Source organism: Mercurialis annua, linkage group LG2, assembly GCF_937616625.2.
Source record: "Mercurialis annua linkage group LG2, ddMerAnnu1.2, whole genome shotgun sequence".
Classification (NCBI taxonomy): domain Eukaryota; kingdom Viridiplantae; phylum Streptophyta; class Magnoliopsida; order Malpighiales; family Euphorbiaceae; genus Mercurialis; species Mercurialis annua.
Window position 1 is genome coordinate 52,247,601 of NC_065571.1, and position 17,228 is coordinate 52,264,828.

The following is a 17,228-nucleotide window of genomic DNA, read 5'->3' on the forward strand; positions in this document are numbered from 1 at the left end:
AAATTCAATATGAAAAAAAAAGTATAACCAAATATATTATATTTACTTTTACAATAATTCTTAACTAATTTAATATTAATTATAAATAAAAATTTAATATAATTATACTAAATTTACTAATATATTCATTGACGAATTACGTTACGAGCCACGTGCATAGCACGTAATGCGAAACTAGTTGATGTAAATATTTTAAAGTTAAACTTTTAATATTAATGCAAAGATATTATTGTAAATATATACTCCTTCCATCTTATTTAAAAAGTCTCATTTACATATTACACACAGATTTAGAAAACATTTACTATTATCTTTATCTTTTCAGGGTTTTTCATGTTTTGTCCCTATTAATAATAGGAAAATTTTCAATAAAATCCCTCTAAGATGATGACTAAATAAAAGGTAAAATACCAATGAACTATAACTCAAATGATATAAGTGCTGAGTAGCAAACTGCTAGGTTGTGTATTCAATTCCCACAAACGCTCTCTCCTTCCCAAATTATCAAAAAAAAAGATAAAATATGGTATTCATTGGAAAAATATTCTAAAAATAAAAATAATTTTTTTAAAAAATAAATATGAGATTTCTGTAATGAGACGGAAGAAGTAATATAATTACTATAAAGGATAAAGAAGAAATTAACTAGAGCTCCGTTAAATTAACAAGTTTTCCAAGACTGGTCTTGGTACTCAATTCCATGTTATTTTTTGTGTCAGTCTGAGTAACTCGCAAGTTCACTAATTCACTTGACTGGAGTACATTAATGCGTATAGCATACTTGCACCGGCTACCATAACAATTAACAAGCCACGTCTCCGAGAAAAGAAAGAGCAAGGCAAAATAGAATTTTTTATGGAGAATTAGTTGTAAATTGTAATTTATGTAGGAATAATGACTAAAACCAGTTTTTCTTTGAGAACCAAAATTTCTTAATTCTTGTGACAATTTTTGCTCTGGCTTCTGTAACAATTTGCTCCCATCATAATACTTTTAAGACCATGCTAAAAATAAAAGAAACAGAAACAGAACTTGATACAAGTTAGATTGCATATAAGCAAAATAAAATGATTTCTTTTTTTGTGGTACTAGCAAAATAAGGATACCAGAGCGACTGTGGGACAGTACTCGACCTTTTTAGCACAAATAACTTTGCTGGATATGTCAGATTTAAATCTGCACCTAAAAGAGACACGCGTCTCATACGCCAAGAATGCTACGAAACCAACTGGAAGTCATGTGATGATATAACGAGTAGAAAACCGCAATGCTTCTGAGTATTGGTTTACAGAAAAATGCAGCAGAGTTGAAAGATAATGAAGAACAGATGCAATCACAGGAAAGAAGCTCATTTTCATGCATAGTATACATAGACAAAAGAGACTTGGAGAGGAAATAATTCAATGCAACAAGCACAACTCGGCTTTATTTTTCACCTAGAATGGGAAGTTGAGAACCATCAGTAGAAATGTACAAAAACTGAACCAACTACACACTATGATGTCATGTGCATGATGAAGGTTCAAGAATGATAAGCTGCAGCAAGATGCACAAGGATACAACACCCAAGAACTTCATATAGAATATGCTTTACTCAATAAGACTACAAAGTGATACCAGCTTGTATTCTTATTACGACAGGATAAAATCAACCGGTTATTAATAGAACCCCCGTTTGCTCACCATAATTTATGTGTCAACAAGTTTAAAAAGAGTAATATTGAAACATAGAGATTTGCAAATAGGTAGTGCTCTACATTTCTTATGTAAGAATTGGATTACTGAACAAGGAATCAGGAACTAGCAAAGGGAAATAACCTCCTCAAAATAATGTGTAAAGATAAAAGGGAAACAAACGACCCATTAAAATTAGCCTAACGACATGGATAATAAATTAATAACATAGTTTGTTTTTGTATCAAATCATACAAGTGAGATTGCATATAAGCAAAATAAAATGATTTTTAGCAAATTAAGGATAGTAGAGTCACTTGTCCTTTTCGGCACCAATAACTTTTTTGGATAAGTCAGATTTAAATCTGCACCCAAAAGAGACAAGTTCCGAAAACTTTGCATCAATTGTTTCTTCATGCGTCTCATACGCCAAGAATGCAACAAAAGCAACCGGAAGTCCTGTGATAGTAGAGCATTAGAAAACCACAGTGCTTCTGATTATCGGTTAACAGAAAAATGTAGCAGAGTTGAAAGATAATGAAGAATAGATGCAAATAATGCAATGACCGTCATACAAATAGACAAAAGAGACTTGGAGATTAAAATAATTCAATGCAATAAGCAGAACTCTGGCTTTATAACCGAACATAAAAAAATTAACCACACCCAATTAGTATAGTTTGATTTGGTTTGAATTTTTTAAATCCCTCTAAATTTGGTCCAGTTCGTTTTATTTTTATTCAGTTTGTTTCAAACGGACACACACCCCTAACTGTGAGCATTTCATACATATTTCTGCATATATTGGCAAAATATTCAAATGCCACTTAAATGATATGTCCATAACAATATAAACCTTTCTGAATATCAGATTTCTCTGATTTCCCCAAAGGTGCCCAAAGGTACTATGCTGACTCCACACATTTATGTGTGATTGAGCGCATATATGTTCACAGGAATGGGTGTGAGAGAGAGCGAGAGAGCATACCTATAACAAATATACTCTGAAGCGAAATTGCTCCAAGGAAGCTCAGAATCAATAGCAACAAAGCAACCTATTATATTCGCCAAAAAGAGACTTCAAAATATAAACAGTAGCTTAAGACAAACTAGCTTTAGTAACCAGTTTCAAATCACACTTTAAAATTGGAACCATATGCATATTGTCTGTAAATTGTCAAAAGAATCAATTGCACATTTAAAGTTCCATTTAAAAAAAAAACAGACTTGTATGTCTTTTCATTGTTCAAGCCTGTAAATAGACTAATCCGTCGAGCAGGGAGTACTATGGTCAGATCATACTTAAGCGAAAACTGTAAAACACTGCACTTTCCACTGTCACACTTTCAGTCTGTTGAAGTTCTTCAAGGTGCTATGTATATTCGTAACCTATTCAGCCTTAATCCTTATACTGACACATATCTCTGGCATTTACTGCATTCTAGAGAAAAATTTGTAACTGTTATTTAAAATCACGTCATTGTGAAATGGTAATACCTTAAGGAACAGAATCCAGTCGTTGCCCCTGCAGAGAGATTTTAAGACATTAACAGCAGCATTCCATGATGAAGCCACTGAATGAGCTGCTTGGTGAGACTTCTCCTCTGTTAAGTGAAAATACGATGCCGGAAGTTTTTCGATTGTATAACCAAAGCTGCATTACAAGAAAGCATAAATTCATATAAAGTACTTGGACTTCTAAAAAACTGCATCAGGAAATTGAAGTTAATTTTTTGAAAGTTAGAACCAGAGCCACAGGGAAACATTTTCTTATTTTAATTGCAAACTTAACTATTCATATTTGGAGGATGACTTAATCAACTCCAACAACACACTATGATGTCATGTGCATGGTGAAAGGTCAAGAATGATAAGCTGCAGCAAGATGCAAAAGCATAGAACATCCAAGAACCTCATATAAAATATGCTTTACTCACCAAGATTACAAAGTGATACCAGCTTGTATTCTTATTAAGACCAGATAGATTCACACAATAACAAGTGAAACAAAATAGTAAATCCTTACATTTTCTCTGGTAAATTTGCATGGACGAACAAGAAGACCACTGCTGCTATAAGAAGCTTTGCAAGTGCAGTCATGATGGTAGATTGAGATGCAACTAAGTAGTAGTAAATTGTCATCATAATTAACAAAGCGCACAGCGTTTGCTTTTTATTCTTCCAAAGTAGTGTATCAGCAACTGCAAATATCAGCAGCGGGACATTAGTGAGTTTCAAAATTTGTTGAACTGTAGATAAACTTAATTAAACATTTGCATGTATTATAATCCAGGAACATCCAAAGGCTCAATCATCTCACAAACATAGAGAGACAATATTACTTTGAGAAGGTAAGTTCACTATGCATGACTACATAAAAGAATGAAGATGATATGGATGCTCGAGCTAACTACATTCAATTCCAATAGCCATTTTATTCTGCTACCTTTAGGTGACAGTGAAAAAACAAAAAACAAAATCACAAATTTATCTTCAAAATTCTGGAGCAGTTGACTACACAATTTTCAGGTGTATAGTGCTGCCATTTAAACCCCTTCGTTTTAAGGTTCTGAATACGTCAGCAGTTAAAGACCCAAATTATCCGATGGTAGGCCTTGTTAAATTCACACACTGTGTTCAAAAATACTTTTTTGTATTATTAGATGTTATTTAACCACCGCAGTGATAGCAGAAAAACAATATTTTGAGCTATTAGGATGATTGATAGGCTTGATTTAGAGTCCCCTGTACCCCTAGGATCCTTAAAAAACAGAAAGGATTATTCCAGAGTGCTTATCTGCAGACATGGGACTCAGGCATGCTTAAACTAGTGACATGAATAGAAAGTGAACGCCCATACCCCTTCCACCTCCAAGACATTTGTGAGCCTTAGATGGTCCTTCTCTTTTGGGCTGATTCTCAGCTCTCAAATGTGAATATGAGTCTAGAGTTCGTTTTAAACCCTCCTGCGCAAACGTCAAAAGCGTTACAACTCACAAGTGAACCAGCAACCTATGAATTTTAAATGAACATATACAATCTAATGTACATGTTCGGAATAGTGTCATGAAAGCATTCCCATAATATTAAGCTCAGACAGTTAATGATGAAATGACAGTCTTATGATCCGGGAATAAGCATACAAATTGCTAGCAGTTTAGTATTTCTTTTTTCTAATATTCCTTTGAAAATGTATGAGAATAGTCATCAGATCTGATTGATATAGTTAAGTAATAGAAAAAAAGTTTATTATGTTTTTGTTTAATTAAATAGCGTTAATGAATCTAAGAAGCTGAGAAAGGTGAAATCCAAAAGCGCCAAGCTCTTAAAATAGGATTTGGATGCAAATTGTAAGAAAACTGCTAGTAAACTAATAGTCTGCAGAGGTAATCATAAATTTCAAAACTCTAGCAAATAGTCGTACCAGTTTGAAAAATAAAATATAACTCGGTGATATAAAAATATTCAGAGAAGTAAAGTCAAATGAAAATGTTCAAAAACCTCAAATGATATTATAGGAGTGTAGCCAAGTCGATCCTTTGCTTTTGAACAATTAAACGATCTGCTACAAGAGAGAAGTCTAATTCTTGAAGGTATCAGTTGCGGAACTTTCATCCCATATGGACCCAATAGCTTATATATCTGCTCTACAAGATGAGCAATTGGCATCACAGCAAGAGCTGGGACCTTTATCCTAGGTCTGCAAGACAGCAAACATTGAGCAGAAATTACAGCAAACTTACAAGGAAAATCCATTTTTTAAAACATAGTAATGAATTTATCTTTACATTTTAAGAAGGAAACATAATGTATAACAATAATAGTTTAGATAGCAGATAGAATTTGTCATTAATTTTCAAAAAAAAAATTGAGCCAGTAGCAATCTAATCATTTCGTAAGGGGCAGGTACAAAAAGCCTACACTCAGATTACACAAAAAGAAAATAACTTTACAGACATTTTGATCTTAATAATCAATGCAATGAGAAAGAAAAAGAAACTGATACCTCTCATAGCCAAGACCTCCAACAATAAGTGAGACAAACTCCCAGAACTTTATGGGCTCCATGTTGGTTATAAAGTATGCCTGCATTTCCCATTACTTATTAGCAGAAAGCAGCCAACATATCCCAGTATAGCATGTAATTTTAAAAACTAGAGTTGGCATGATTTGAACAGCTTAGGAAATAGAATGTTAGGGGATAACCCAATCATTGAAACCTAGAAAATTAAAACATAAAAGAAACAGAAAATGATAGTACCTGTCCAGCAGCCTGCTCTGCCACCTTCCCTCCTGATGCTAGAGCTCGTTCAGCACATATATGGGAATGTGCCACATTTTCAACATATGTAAAATCATAAACATTATTTCCATCTCCTATAATGAACTGCTCAATCAATAAAAGAGAAAATATAATATTAGATTTGATGGAAGCAAAATAGAACAAACAAGTGCATAGTGGTAAACTTTGCATAATTTAATCAAAGGGACTTTCTTAGCCATACAAAGTTTAGGTGAACTATAAACTTGTAGATGACGCATAAACTACCAGAAGACAGAAGTTGGATCAGCTGTTCACATCTTTTAATACAATTACATGAGAACGACAATTCAAGAATCCTCATACATTTTTTATCCAGAAAAAAGAACTTGGTAATACAAAAAATTTAATCAAGTCCAAAACCATTTTTTGCTATTTGATTGAATAATTGTTTTTATGTCAAAATATGCGCACCATTAGTCTACGTAGTCTCATACAAATGAAGCAGATAACATAAGTTGCATGAACAAGTGACAAAGCCATAACTACCTTAGATTTCCCAGCTTTTGCAGCAGCAGCCAAAGATGGAACAAACAATCTATCTCCAGGGCCAAATATGCTACTAGGACGCAAACTACATGTAAGGAGCCCGTTGTTTCCATTTGCCTTAAGAATTGCAATCTCACCTTCAGCTTTAGTTGCAGAATACGAATCGAGAGGCTGAAAAACATTTAAACCCAATAAAACACACCATCTAATATTTTTCATTAATAAATCTCATAAAAACATATTAGCAACAGCATCTGATAAATCAACATTAGTACCTTAGCTGCATACGGCAAAGTTTCATCTCCGTCAAGAATTCCATTGATCCCGTCAAAGACTACACTAGCCGAGCTAGTATAGATAAGTCTCTTAACGTTTAGCTCAACACAAGCATCAATTACATTCTTCGTCCCTGTAAAAAGTCATATCACTAATTAAATCAAACTCAGCTCATTATCAACTAAAAACAGAAAATAAAAAAAAATAAAAAAACATTTTACCTTGTACGTTGACTGCATAGTGAAGCTGGTAGTTATTGATCGACGAATTCGGAGCCGCCATGTGAAACACTACCTCAGCTCCTTCAATAGCTGAAATTATGCAACAGATTAGCTAGCATTAATTACAAATTTAACATTAATTAATATAACTTACCTTTAAGAACCTGAGATTTGTCGCAAAGATCCATACTAACATACTTAGCGGAGCCAGATTTCAAGGCATTGCCTAGGATTCCATTCTCTTCTTCAGGACTTAACCGAATGGCAGATTCTAAATCAGCAATTCGAACTAAAAACATGTCGAATTTAATCAGCATTTCCACTAAATGCCTCGCCGCAAAACCCCTGCCTCCGGTCACCACGCACCACCTCTCATCCGCCGATGACGACATTTTATCGATTAATGAACTGGTTAATTAATCAATGATTTTCTGCAAGTTAAACAAAAATGAAGGATTAAACAGTTAGTTTAATTAAATGCTAAACAGTATTGATGAAATTTTGGGGTGATTATGAATTAATCAGAGCAGCTTACGATTAATTACAGTTTATGAACTTTGGAATCTGGAAATGAAGGAGATGTGATTAAGAGCTCAGGTTTGAGTACTGGAGTTTGTTTGTTTGTTTTTTTCTTTTTGAATCATGCTTTTTTTGTTTTTGGAGTATTATTATTTGAGGAAAATTGGTTGGACCGGCAGAACCGGACTGAACCAGTAAAGGACTAAAACCAAGTCTTAACCTAGTTGTATTAAGTTAAAATCAAAAGTCTATTAGGAAAATTAAATGTTTGATAAATATTGGTACATCCTATCAAACTGGTCCAGTAACAAAAGATTAATATTAATTTAAACCAAATATAAAATGTTATTCTCTCTGATTCATAATATTTGGTGCATTTAAAAATTTTTTTGTCCATAATATTTATTATTTTAAAATATTAAAAAAAATTATTGAATTTTTTTTAAAATTTATCCCCAATAATGAATAATTTAATTAGAATAAAAGAAATTAATTAAACTTAATAATAATAATAATAATAAAAGTATATAATTTAAAATATTTTTATTATCTTTTTATTTATATAAAATTGCCAAATATGATAAATATTATGATTGGTCTATAATAATTGTTCTCCTAAGTGAATTTCATTTACAAATTCAATTTATTTTGGCTGAATTTATGATTTTTTAATTATATAAAAATTAATTTTTATAATTTTGAATTATATTAATATATTTATCTATTCGAAATAAAAAAATAACAAATTACAAACGAACCCACATTATGCAGAGGAATTATCCATTTAGAGACTCTAATTTTTTTTTTTGAAAATATTAACAGAAAGGCTTAATAGTTAACATAATTAAAATTATTCTTAATTGTATAAAAAATCACCAATTTTCGCGTGTTTTTTGTATTTAACATAATCTTCTTTTCTTGACATAAAAAATCACCTACTTTTTCAAATTTTGACATATTTATCCACAGGATGTGAAACGGCGCCGTTTTGAATGGAAAACGGCACCGTTTGCACTAAAACGGCGTCGTTTTGCGTTTAATTTTTCAAAGGAAACGGTTATGTGGACGATGCCAAAATATAAAAGTTGATGATTTTTTATGCTAAGAAAAAATATTATATTATATACCAAAAACACAAAAAAGTTAGTAATTTTAAATGCAATTAAGCCTTAAAATTAACGGGCCATTGATTAGATTTTAAAATGGGACGATGACAAAAGTACCTAAAATTTTAAAAATATTTACAAAAGTACCTGTAAACTTTTTTTATTTACAAAAATATGACTGATTTAAAATTAATTACAAAAGTATCAAAAAATGAAAATTAATTACAAAAGTACGATTTGTATAATGTCGGTATAACTATGGTATAATTTTGGAATATTAAAACTATAAATCAGATAATTTAAAAATAATATTTGGTTTATTATTGGTATAATTTCAGTATATTTTTGGTATATTGATTATAAATTTTTATATATATTTTCTAGTTGATAACATGTATTTTTTTTTATGTGTATTTTTCACTATAGTTGGTAATGAACTAGAAAATTTGTATACTCTTGGTATACTGATGATATAATTTTGGTATATTATTAATTTAATTTTCAGTATACGATTTGATGTAATTTTGGTAAATTTTTATATAATATTAATAAAATCTCAGTATGTATAATGTTGGTATAATTTTTGTACAATGTTGATATAATGTTAGTTTATTAGTATACTAACATTATACCCACAGTATACACCGTATGTTTGATATTATTTTTTATTTTTTTATACTTTTGTAAATATTATTAATATTTTTGTAAATAAAAAAAGTCAACATATACTTTTGTAATTATTTTCATTTTTTTTGGTAAATGGTGTAATTTCCTCTTTTAAAATAAAAAGTATCAAACCTCAAAATAAAATAAAATGAAACAAAAGGGTGTGCAGCCCTCCAAATTTGAATTCGGTCCCCTTTCCCTCCACAACCCTCCATTTTTATCTTCAGAGTTCAGAGGTAAAGCAAAGCACAGAGACAGTAGCTAGCATTAGCCATTCGCAAAACAAATGCCGTCAAACCCTAATTTCTTGTCCCAGCCTCTGTCTCTCTCGCTTTCAAATTCACTCTCACACCACAACGACGACGATGATTTCGAAGTCCCTATCTCACAATCTCATCAGAAAACCCCCTTAAAACCCCTCAACGCCAGTACCCGCCACCGAAAAAAACCTAAAAGATCCGCTAATCCCGGTAAAGAGAACGCGGATTCAATAGCATCCGGTTCGAACGAGGACTTAACATTGCACGAGAATTGCAGCTTGGATTTGATAGAATCGAGCATCATCGGTTGCAGTTACAAAAACGCTGATGACAGTGTGGATTTTAGTAAGGAGAATTGTTCCGGAAATGGAAACAGTAAGGGTAAAAGAAAAGAGATAGAAGGACAAGAATTTAAAAAAGAGGGATACTTTTGTAATTCTATTGAAGCTAGGCTAATGAGGTCAGGACCTGGGTCAGGGTTTAATGAGGGTGTTGGTGGTGAATTTGGGGATTTTGAGGAAGAGAGTGAATTAGATTTGTTAATTAAGCTGTGCAGTGAAAATGATGGAGATTGTGCAGTTAAGTGTCCACTTTGTGGAGTTGATATTTCTAATTTAAATGAAGAATCTAGATTGATTCATACTAATGATTGTCTTGATAAACAAGAGAATGATGGTCAGGAAGTAAGTGTTTTTTAATAGTTTTTGGTTATGTTTTAATGGTTTTTTTGTTGATGTTATTGGTTTACTATTCATGTGTTTTGCAGGTTGTTGATAGGGAAGAAGAAACTGGTGAAGATTGTGTTGATTCAGTGCATAAGAATTTTGATGATTCGCCTGTAGTTAAGTGGCTAAGAATTCTAGGTTTGGAGAAATATGAGGAAGTTTTTGTGAGAGAAGAGATTGATTGGGAATCCTTAAAGTGGTTAACAGAAGAGGTATATGCATGCTTTTAAAATTAAGTTTCAGCTGAAACTTTATTTCTTAATATCCTATATTTTGATGTATTTTTTGTGTGTTTGTGGTTAAATTATAAAATTTGTGGGAATTTGTTGCTTGTTATCCTTTCAATTTGGCTGAAAACAATAAATTTCTGGGATGAATTTTTAGAATAATGAACACCAGATATCAACAGTAGAAGACTAGAAGTTCTGTATTGGTTATTGCTGTAGTGGTTAATTTCCTCTAGCCTAGGTGTTTGAGATTGCGAGAATCGGAAGTTCTATAGTGCAATCCCTAGGCCAAAGTTATTTTAGTTTTAGGAATAAGGAGATCTGTATTTGGTAATGCTTTGTGTGGCAACCTTATGCTTGCCTTTTCCAATGTATGCTCATTTGTAACTTTTTTGACTTCAATGCTGTTTCTTGTACTTGGGAGTTGATATTGATAGTGCTTGTATTTGCTTAATTCTGAGTTCCTTGTAGGATCTCTTTATCATAGGCATCACAGCACTTGGTCCGAGGAAGAAGATTGTTCATGCTCTTGATGAACTTAGAAAAGGCGGTAATCTAGTTGCTGAGACACACAGAGATACAAATGCATCTGTTAATGCTGGATCACGGACTAGTCATGGAACAGAGATTCAATTGCAAGCTTCTACAGTTGATGGTGATGAAACTAGTAAATCAACTGCAAACAAGTTGATTACAGATTTTTTTCCTGGCTCTGTTACTCTTAGGAAGAAAAGTTGCAGCCTTGCCACAGAAAAGCAAGGACCAGCAAAGAATCGGTCAGATTCTGTTTGTAATCATGGAGCAAAAAAACACACTGCAAAAAGTGGAAAACGGAAAGACATTCCCTTGTGGTGCAGCATACCAGGGACATCATTTCGAGTGGTAATGACTTTAGATCCTTTAAATAGTACCACTAAACAAATCCAACCTATAATTTTCCCCTTTACATTTTACTGTATTACCACTAAACAAATCCAACCTATAATTTTCCCCTTTACATTTTACTGTATTTCAAATCATTCTCTATTATATAGCTGATTACAGCTCCAGTTGGAGCAGGTATATATATGACACGATAATCAGCTCCAGCATGGTGACTGAATATCTTATTTCTTCTTTATTTGTTGATGATCTTTCTGGTATATTACTTAATTCATTCTAGTCACATGTCTACAGGATGCTTTCAAATATCTTAGAGGAGATTGTTCCCATTGGTTTCTTACGCACTTCCATATGGATCGTAAGTTCAGCGACATTCTTCATGCCTAGTTTTATCGATTTTATTTTGAAGCAAACCATATTGAAATAAGAGTACTTCTTTGTATCATTTTTCTGTGCCGTGTTATTTTATTTTATATAAAAAGATCTGCGGCTTATGTCATCGTTTCTCTTTTGACTTAATGTTACTTCTCTATTTCTCTCTTGATTACACTGTTTACATAAATTTGACTCAGGGAATTGGGTGCTTAGCTTGCATATATAATCAACTGCAATAAGTTAAACTATAAGATTCAAATGTTTATTCGTTGCGAGAATTAATCTTATGTTCAGATAGCCATATGTGTCAAACAAATTATGAAATGACTTAACTGGTATATTTTCTCAACTCAAGTGAAATGATTGATGGAGTGCAATTCCACAGTTTTTGTTAAGCGTATTATTCTCCTGTACCTATAAGTGTTTGAACCAATTAATCACGAATCCGTTGGCATCCTGAGAAAAAGAAATATATTTTGATGGTTTGACAGATTATCAAGGCTTAACAAGGTCCTTCTGTCATGGGAAGATCTATTGCTCCTCGATCACTGCAAGACTTGTAAATATGAGAATTGGGGTTCCTTGGGATAGATTACAAGTTCTACCTCTCAACCAAAAGATCAGCATAGCTGGTGTTGATGTGACATGCTGGGATGCAAACCACTGCCCTGGTTCCATCATTATACTCTTTGAACCTGCTAATGGTAAGGTATGTTCCATGTTGACTTCTTAAGGCATTGCCATACTGGTTGTTACCTCGTTGTCATTTAAGTTTGATGACAAATATACATAAATATTCAGGCAGTTCTACACACAGGAGATTTTCGCTTTTGTGAGAAGATGGCAAGCATGACCGCTTTACAAATGACTCGTATTCATACTCTCATCCTGGATACGACATACTGTAATCCCCAGGTAACTCTTCTTTTGAGTAATTGCATTCCCTCGATCTTGCCTTGTGCATCCTTTAATATTTTATTTCTCCACTGAATAGTTTCAGCACGCATTATAACTCATTCTAGTGAAGAAATGCGTGGTAAATGAAGTTTCATCCTTTGTATAAATTTCTTGCAGTATGACTTCCCAAAGCAAGAGGCTGTAATACAGTTTGTTGTTGAGGCTATTCAAGCTGAATCTTTCAACCCCAAAACTCTTTTTCTAATCGGAAGCTACACAATCGGTAGATTCTTTCTCTAGGCTCCTTAATCCTTGCCTCTGTTTTCTCTTATGCATACCAACTCTCATTTAGATGTATATTCTTTTTTATTTTCCTAAAGGAAAGGAAAGGCTGTTCTTGGAGGTTGCTCGTGTGCTACGTAGAAAGGTTTATGTTACTGCAGCAAAGTTCCGTCTTTTGGAAAGCTTGGGGTTCTCAAAAGAAGATATGCAGTGGTTTACATTAAATGAATTTGAAAGCCAAATTCATGTGGTGCCAATGTGGACGCTTGCAAGTTTCAAAAGACTTAAACATATGTCCAATCAATATGCGGTGAGAACAAGTTATCATATTTTTTTGAACAGTCAAGTGTTTAAGGGGTGCTAGGCTGGGCACAGTTGCAGGAGAGACCTCATTTCTGCAAGTTTATGTTTTTCTGTCTGTTAAAATGCTGCAAATGACTTACATTTGTGTCTGCTTATTATTCAGAGCCGTTTCAGTCTGATAGTTGCATTCTCTCCGACCGGATGGACATTTGGCAAGGGGAAAAAAAAATCGCCGGGCAGAAGGTGGCAGCAAGGAACTATCATAAGGTAAAAGGGTGTTCTCAATTGGGCTATCTACTACAAAATGTCTCGTTTTCAGTGAAACTCGGGATTTAACTGTATTTTTTCTGTTTTTACAACATGCTTGTTCTTTTAGTTTTTTTTTGCATTTTTAAGCACGATATTAGAATCTAGTAAACCAGAACTGAACTAGCAAGAGCTGAATATGTCATCCGTGTAGGAGATCCACATCAGATGACACATGACACATGATTAAAGTCTTTTTGCATAAAAAAATACATGAAATTTACCGATTATTGCAATTTAATCATATACATTTAATTGTTTGCAATTTATAAAATTTCGTTAAAGGTCAGCCATTTTCTAGTACATAGCCATTCTCAATCTCATTATCAGTTTTATAAAACATACTCCAACTTTGTTCATATTCTTGTAAAGTGTACCTGCATTGCCTTGGAGCACGTACCATTTTCCTCTTATCAGAAGAAATACTTGTATATTTCTTCAATATCAAACTGCGTACTCGCTTGTTCCAGAATCTGATTTACCTGGCATTCACATGTAACAGGTACGAAGTGCCATATAGCGAGCATTGCAGCTTTACAGAACTCAGAGAGTTCGTGAAATTGGCATCTCCTGAAAAAATAATACCAAGTGTAAATAATGACGGACCTGAATCTGCTGACACCATGGTTTCCCTCCTGCTGTCTTGATTAGTTATGGCTTTGGTTCAAATGACATGTTCTCAAACAGACTGGTTAAGGATCCATTATTTGATGTTATGGAACTAGAGCAACATTCAATTTTTTTGGTCAATTTACTACTGTGTGTGTATCCAGAATGTAGAAAGGGCTGGCAATGGAATTATTAGTATTATTTTTCTAAATATTTAACAGTAAAGTTCTTGTTGTCATTTTCAGAGGTTACATGATATAAGCATAAGAAGTAGGAGAAGTGGCGTGGACATGCCGGAGTGGTTATCGGGCATGACTAGAAATCATGTGGGCTCTGCCCGCGCAGGTTCGAATCCTGCTGTTCACGGCTTTTTCTTGCTTTTTTCTATTGATGAATTGGAATAGTACAGTGAAGTGGAGTCCGTTCGTCTGCACTTTTATATTTTTTTAATTTAATTATGCACGTGCGTGATTTAACATGCACTTGCCCGGAAATAATTAACAAAAACTAAAAAAAAGTTTAAGGTTTAGATTTTGACTAAATGACAAAATAGTAAAAGAGCTTATTTTACACGTGGGGATATAAGGCATCGGGGTGGGTGAATAGAAGTGATCCTTCTTCAATGTTTCCTCCCACCTATACATATTACATTTGGAATTAGTTTACTCTAAACTGTTAAATTTGTAACTATAACACGTAAAACATTTAAACAAAAAGTGAGACAAAATTTTAAGAAAAATTGAATATATTACATATATTTTAATTCCTATTGTAAAATGTCTTGGTTCATCTACAGTATTTGTTGGAGATGGCACCAAAAAAAAGGGGCTAATCTCCTCTCCTAGAATGCATATGATATAATTTCAGTAGGAGAAGAAAAACGTAATTTTGGCAGCTAAAATTAGCCAAAATATACTGATAATGGAACCATAAGCTAATTGGGTGTAAAAAAGAAATTAGAAGTTCCAAAGAAATGAGTGGTGAGAGTTATAATTAGCTTCATTATTATCACCATTACCATCATCAAAAACGGACGGTGGTGGTGGATAATACTCATCTCCCATATTATGTACCCCCGTTGGATCATAATAACCAAAACCAGCTCCTTCATTTATATCCAGCACATCCAAAAACGACCAATCCAATGTCGTATCATCACCTGATCCAACTGCACCATCGTATGCATGGGATGATGATGATGAAGATTCAGCTGTATTAGTATGGGCATTGCTTGCTTCATTCGCAAACCTAGCTGCTACAATTTGTATTTCTGGAGGACTCAGCGACTCCCCGCCAGTAATATGCGGCGGGTCATCGGGAAAGTTAAATTTCGCAGTGGGTCCTCTAAGACAATACAAAGCAGCGTCAAATGCACGCGCCGCCTTTTCTGGCGTATCAAACGATCCTAACCATATTCTTTCCCGGCTATTAGGAAGTCGGATTTCGGATACCCATTTCCCCCATTTTCTCTTGCGGACACCCGTATATTTGGGCTCTGCTGCTCGCTGCTCATGATGTGATGACGTAGACGATGAATTTGAAGGCTTCACCATAATTTTTTTAAGTGTGTTCTGTTCGTTAGTTAGGATGAAGCTGATGAAGTGAGTGTGGATAGTGGCGGTTATGTGATATTTATATTGAAAAAATTTGACAGTCTAAGCGTGTTGATTTGGGGGGTCAGTCAGAGAGTAATGAGGAGTCAGCGGCCACGTGTAATATGGTAGGGGACAATAAGATGACAGACGCGGGAGTCCTTTTTTGTTTGTAGAACTGAAGCACGTTCAAATATGTACGGTGTTTTAAAAATCAAATCAGTGGTCGAACCAATGTAAATATTTATTCACGGTTTACTCAGTGTTTTTAAAAAAAATTATCCGATGAGTCTATTGGTTTGATTGGTTCAACCACCAATTTAATCGGTTAAATATATTATAGTATATAACTTAGTTTTAGATATGGATTATGGTCTAATTGGTTGAACCGGTAATTCAACTTGTTCAACTACCGGTTGAACGGAATCTATGATTAATTCTATTAACAATCAGCCCGATCCAACCCAATTCAATCGGATTTCTATTTAATTAATTCAATTTATAAAATAATATGGGATAATTGTTTAAATATTCTACTTTTGAAAAATAATTATAGTAGTACCCATCCTTTATAATTAATTATATATTGTACTTTTTTTATATTCTAATTTTTTTTATATAATTAAAAATTCATAATCTAGATTTTTGTAATTGCTTTTTAAAAATAGTTTGAGGATAATACCAAACAATATCTGCCGTGAGAATGTAAATTTTAGGTTTAATAATATACTGTATCTTTTAATTATGTTCACTATATATGCACTCTATTATAATTAATTTTTCTATCGTAAAAAGTACATAAACAGAAAAGGATGTAAATTTTCTAATTCTGTTTTTTTTTAGAATTTTATTTTACTTATCTTTTTTATTTTAAAAATTTGTATTAAAAAAAATAAATTTTGAAGATCTACTCATCTACATATCATTTCAATATTCATAAAATAATATCATTTCAATGATAGTTAAACAAATTTTTTTAATAGTATATTTTAACTAAAAAACTATTATATGTAGTTTATTGTTATATTTGAACAAAAATAATTATGGGAGGGGCAGCCGAGGCGGCAATCCTGACATAAGCATCGGTCCTAGACATCTCGCCAACAGAGCCCTTCTTTGTTGAATAATATATATAAGGGTAATATTATATATTTAAATTTTAAATACATAAATAAATATAATTAAAAAATAGATTAAAAATCACTAAATATATCATAGTATATAATATTTAGATAATTTTACGGTAAGTAATTTTTTATTTGACATAAAAAAAAAATAACCTTTCATTAATATTAAATAGTTATGAATGTAAGAAGTTAGAAAGTGTATATAACTGTTTCTAATAATCTGACTGACATGAAACAAGATGTAAAGGTTATTCGCAGATTGCTTATAAAATTAAAATCAAAAATTACATAACTGATCTATCATGATAAGAATATAATTTTTTGCTGTCTAACAGAAGATTTACCAATCTTTAATAAAAAAAGGTAAATAA

At 32.8% G+C, this 17,228-nt stretch overlaps 2 protein-coding genes, 1 non-coding gene and 1 pseudogene across 4 annotated transcripts; 2 read left to right on the forward strand and 2 right to left on the reverse strand.

Moving 5' to 3' along the window:
• Positions 1 to 1,863: 1,863 nt before the first annotated feature.
• Positions 1,864 to 7,626, reverse strand: LOC126669693 (3beta-hydroxysteroid-dehydrogenase/decarboxylase). Of its 2 annotated transcripts, none has more exons than XM_050363228.2 (13): positions 7,527 to 7,626; positions 7,136 to 7,412; positions 6,982 to 7,071; positions 6,760 to 6,893; positions 6,485 to 6,655; positions 5,936 to 6,061; positions 5,681 to 5,760; positions 5,176 to 5,374; positions 4,535 to 4,640; positions 3,701 to 3,875; positions 3,172 to 3,328; positions 2,663 to 2,729; positions 1,864 to 2,133 (listed from the first exon to the last, which is right to left on the reverse strand). In XM_050363228.2, the coding sequence occupies exons 2-13, from the start codon at positions 7,371 to 7,373 to the stop codon at positions 1,988 to 1,990; spliced, it is 1,689 nt and encodes a 562-aa protein (XP_050219185.1). In that variant the 5' UTR covers positions 7,374 to 7,412; positions 7,527 to 7,626; the 3' UTR covers positions 1,864 to 1,987. The 2 variants fall into 2 exon arrangements, with proteins under 2 accessions (XP_050219185.1, XP_050219184.1); XM_050363227.2 differs by having other exon boundaries at positions 7,517 to 7,625.
• Positions 7,627 to 9,410: 1,784 nt separating this feature from the next.
• On the forward strand, positions 9,411 to 14,376 carry LOC126670765 (DNA cross-link repair protein pso2/snm1). Its single transcript, XM_050364586.1, has 10 exons — positions 9,411 to 10,215; positions 10,299 to 10,469; positions 10,956 to 11,366; positions 11,661 to 11,724; positions 12,233 to 12,450; positions 12,543 to 12,656; positions 12,816 to 12,921; positions 13,019 to 13,230; positions 13,387 to 13,490; positions 14,032 to 14,376. Exons 1-10 carry the CDS (start codon positions 9,559 to 9,561, stop codon positions 14,174 to 14,176), a joined length of 2,202 nt encoding a protein of 733 aa, XP_050220543.1. The 5' UTR covers positions 9,411 to 9,558; the 3' UTR covers positions 14,177 to 14,376.
• Positions 14,377 to 14,422: 46 nt separating this feature from the next.
• TRNAS-AGA (transfer RNA serine (anticodon AGA)) lies at positions 14,423 to 14,504 on the forward strand. Its single transcript has one exon. It is a non-coding gene; the product is annotated as a tRNA-Ser (tRNA).
• A 178-nt stretch (positions 14,505 to 14,682) lies between these two features.
• LOC126669751 (ethylene-responsive transcription factor ERF017-like) lies at positions 14,683 to 15,819 on the reverse strand (annotated as a pseudogene).
• Between the last annotated feature and the right edge of the window lie 1,409 nt (positions 15,820 to 17,228).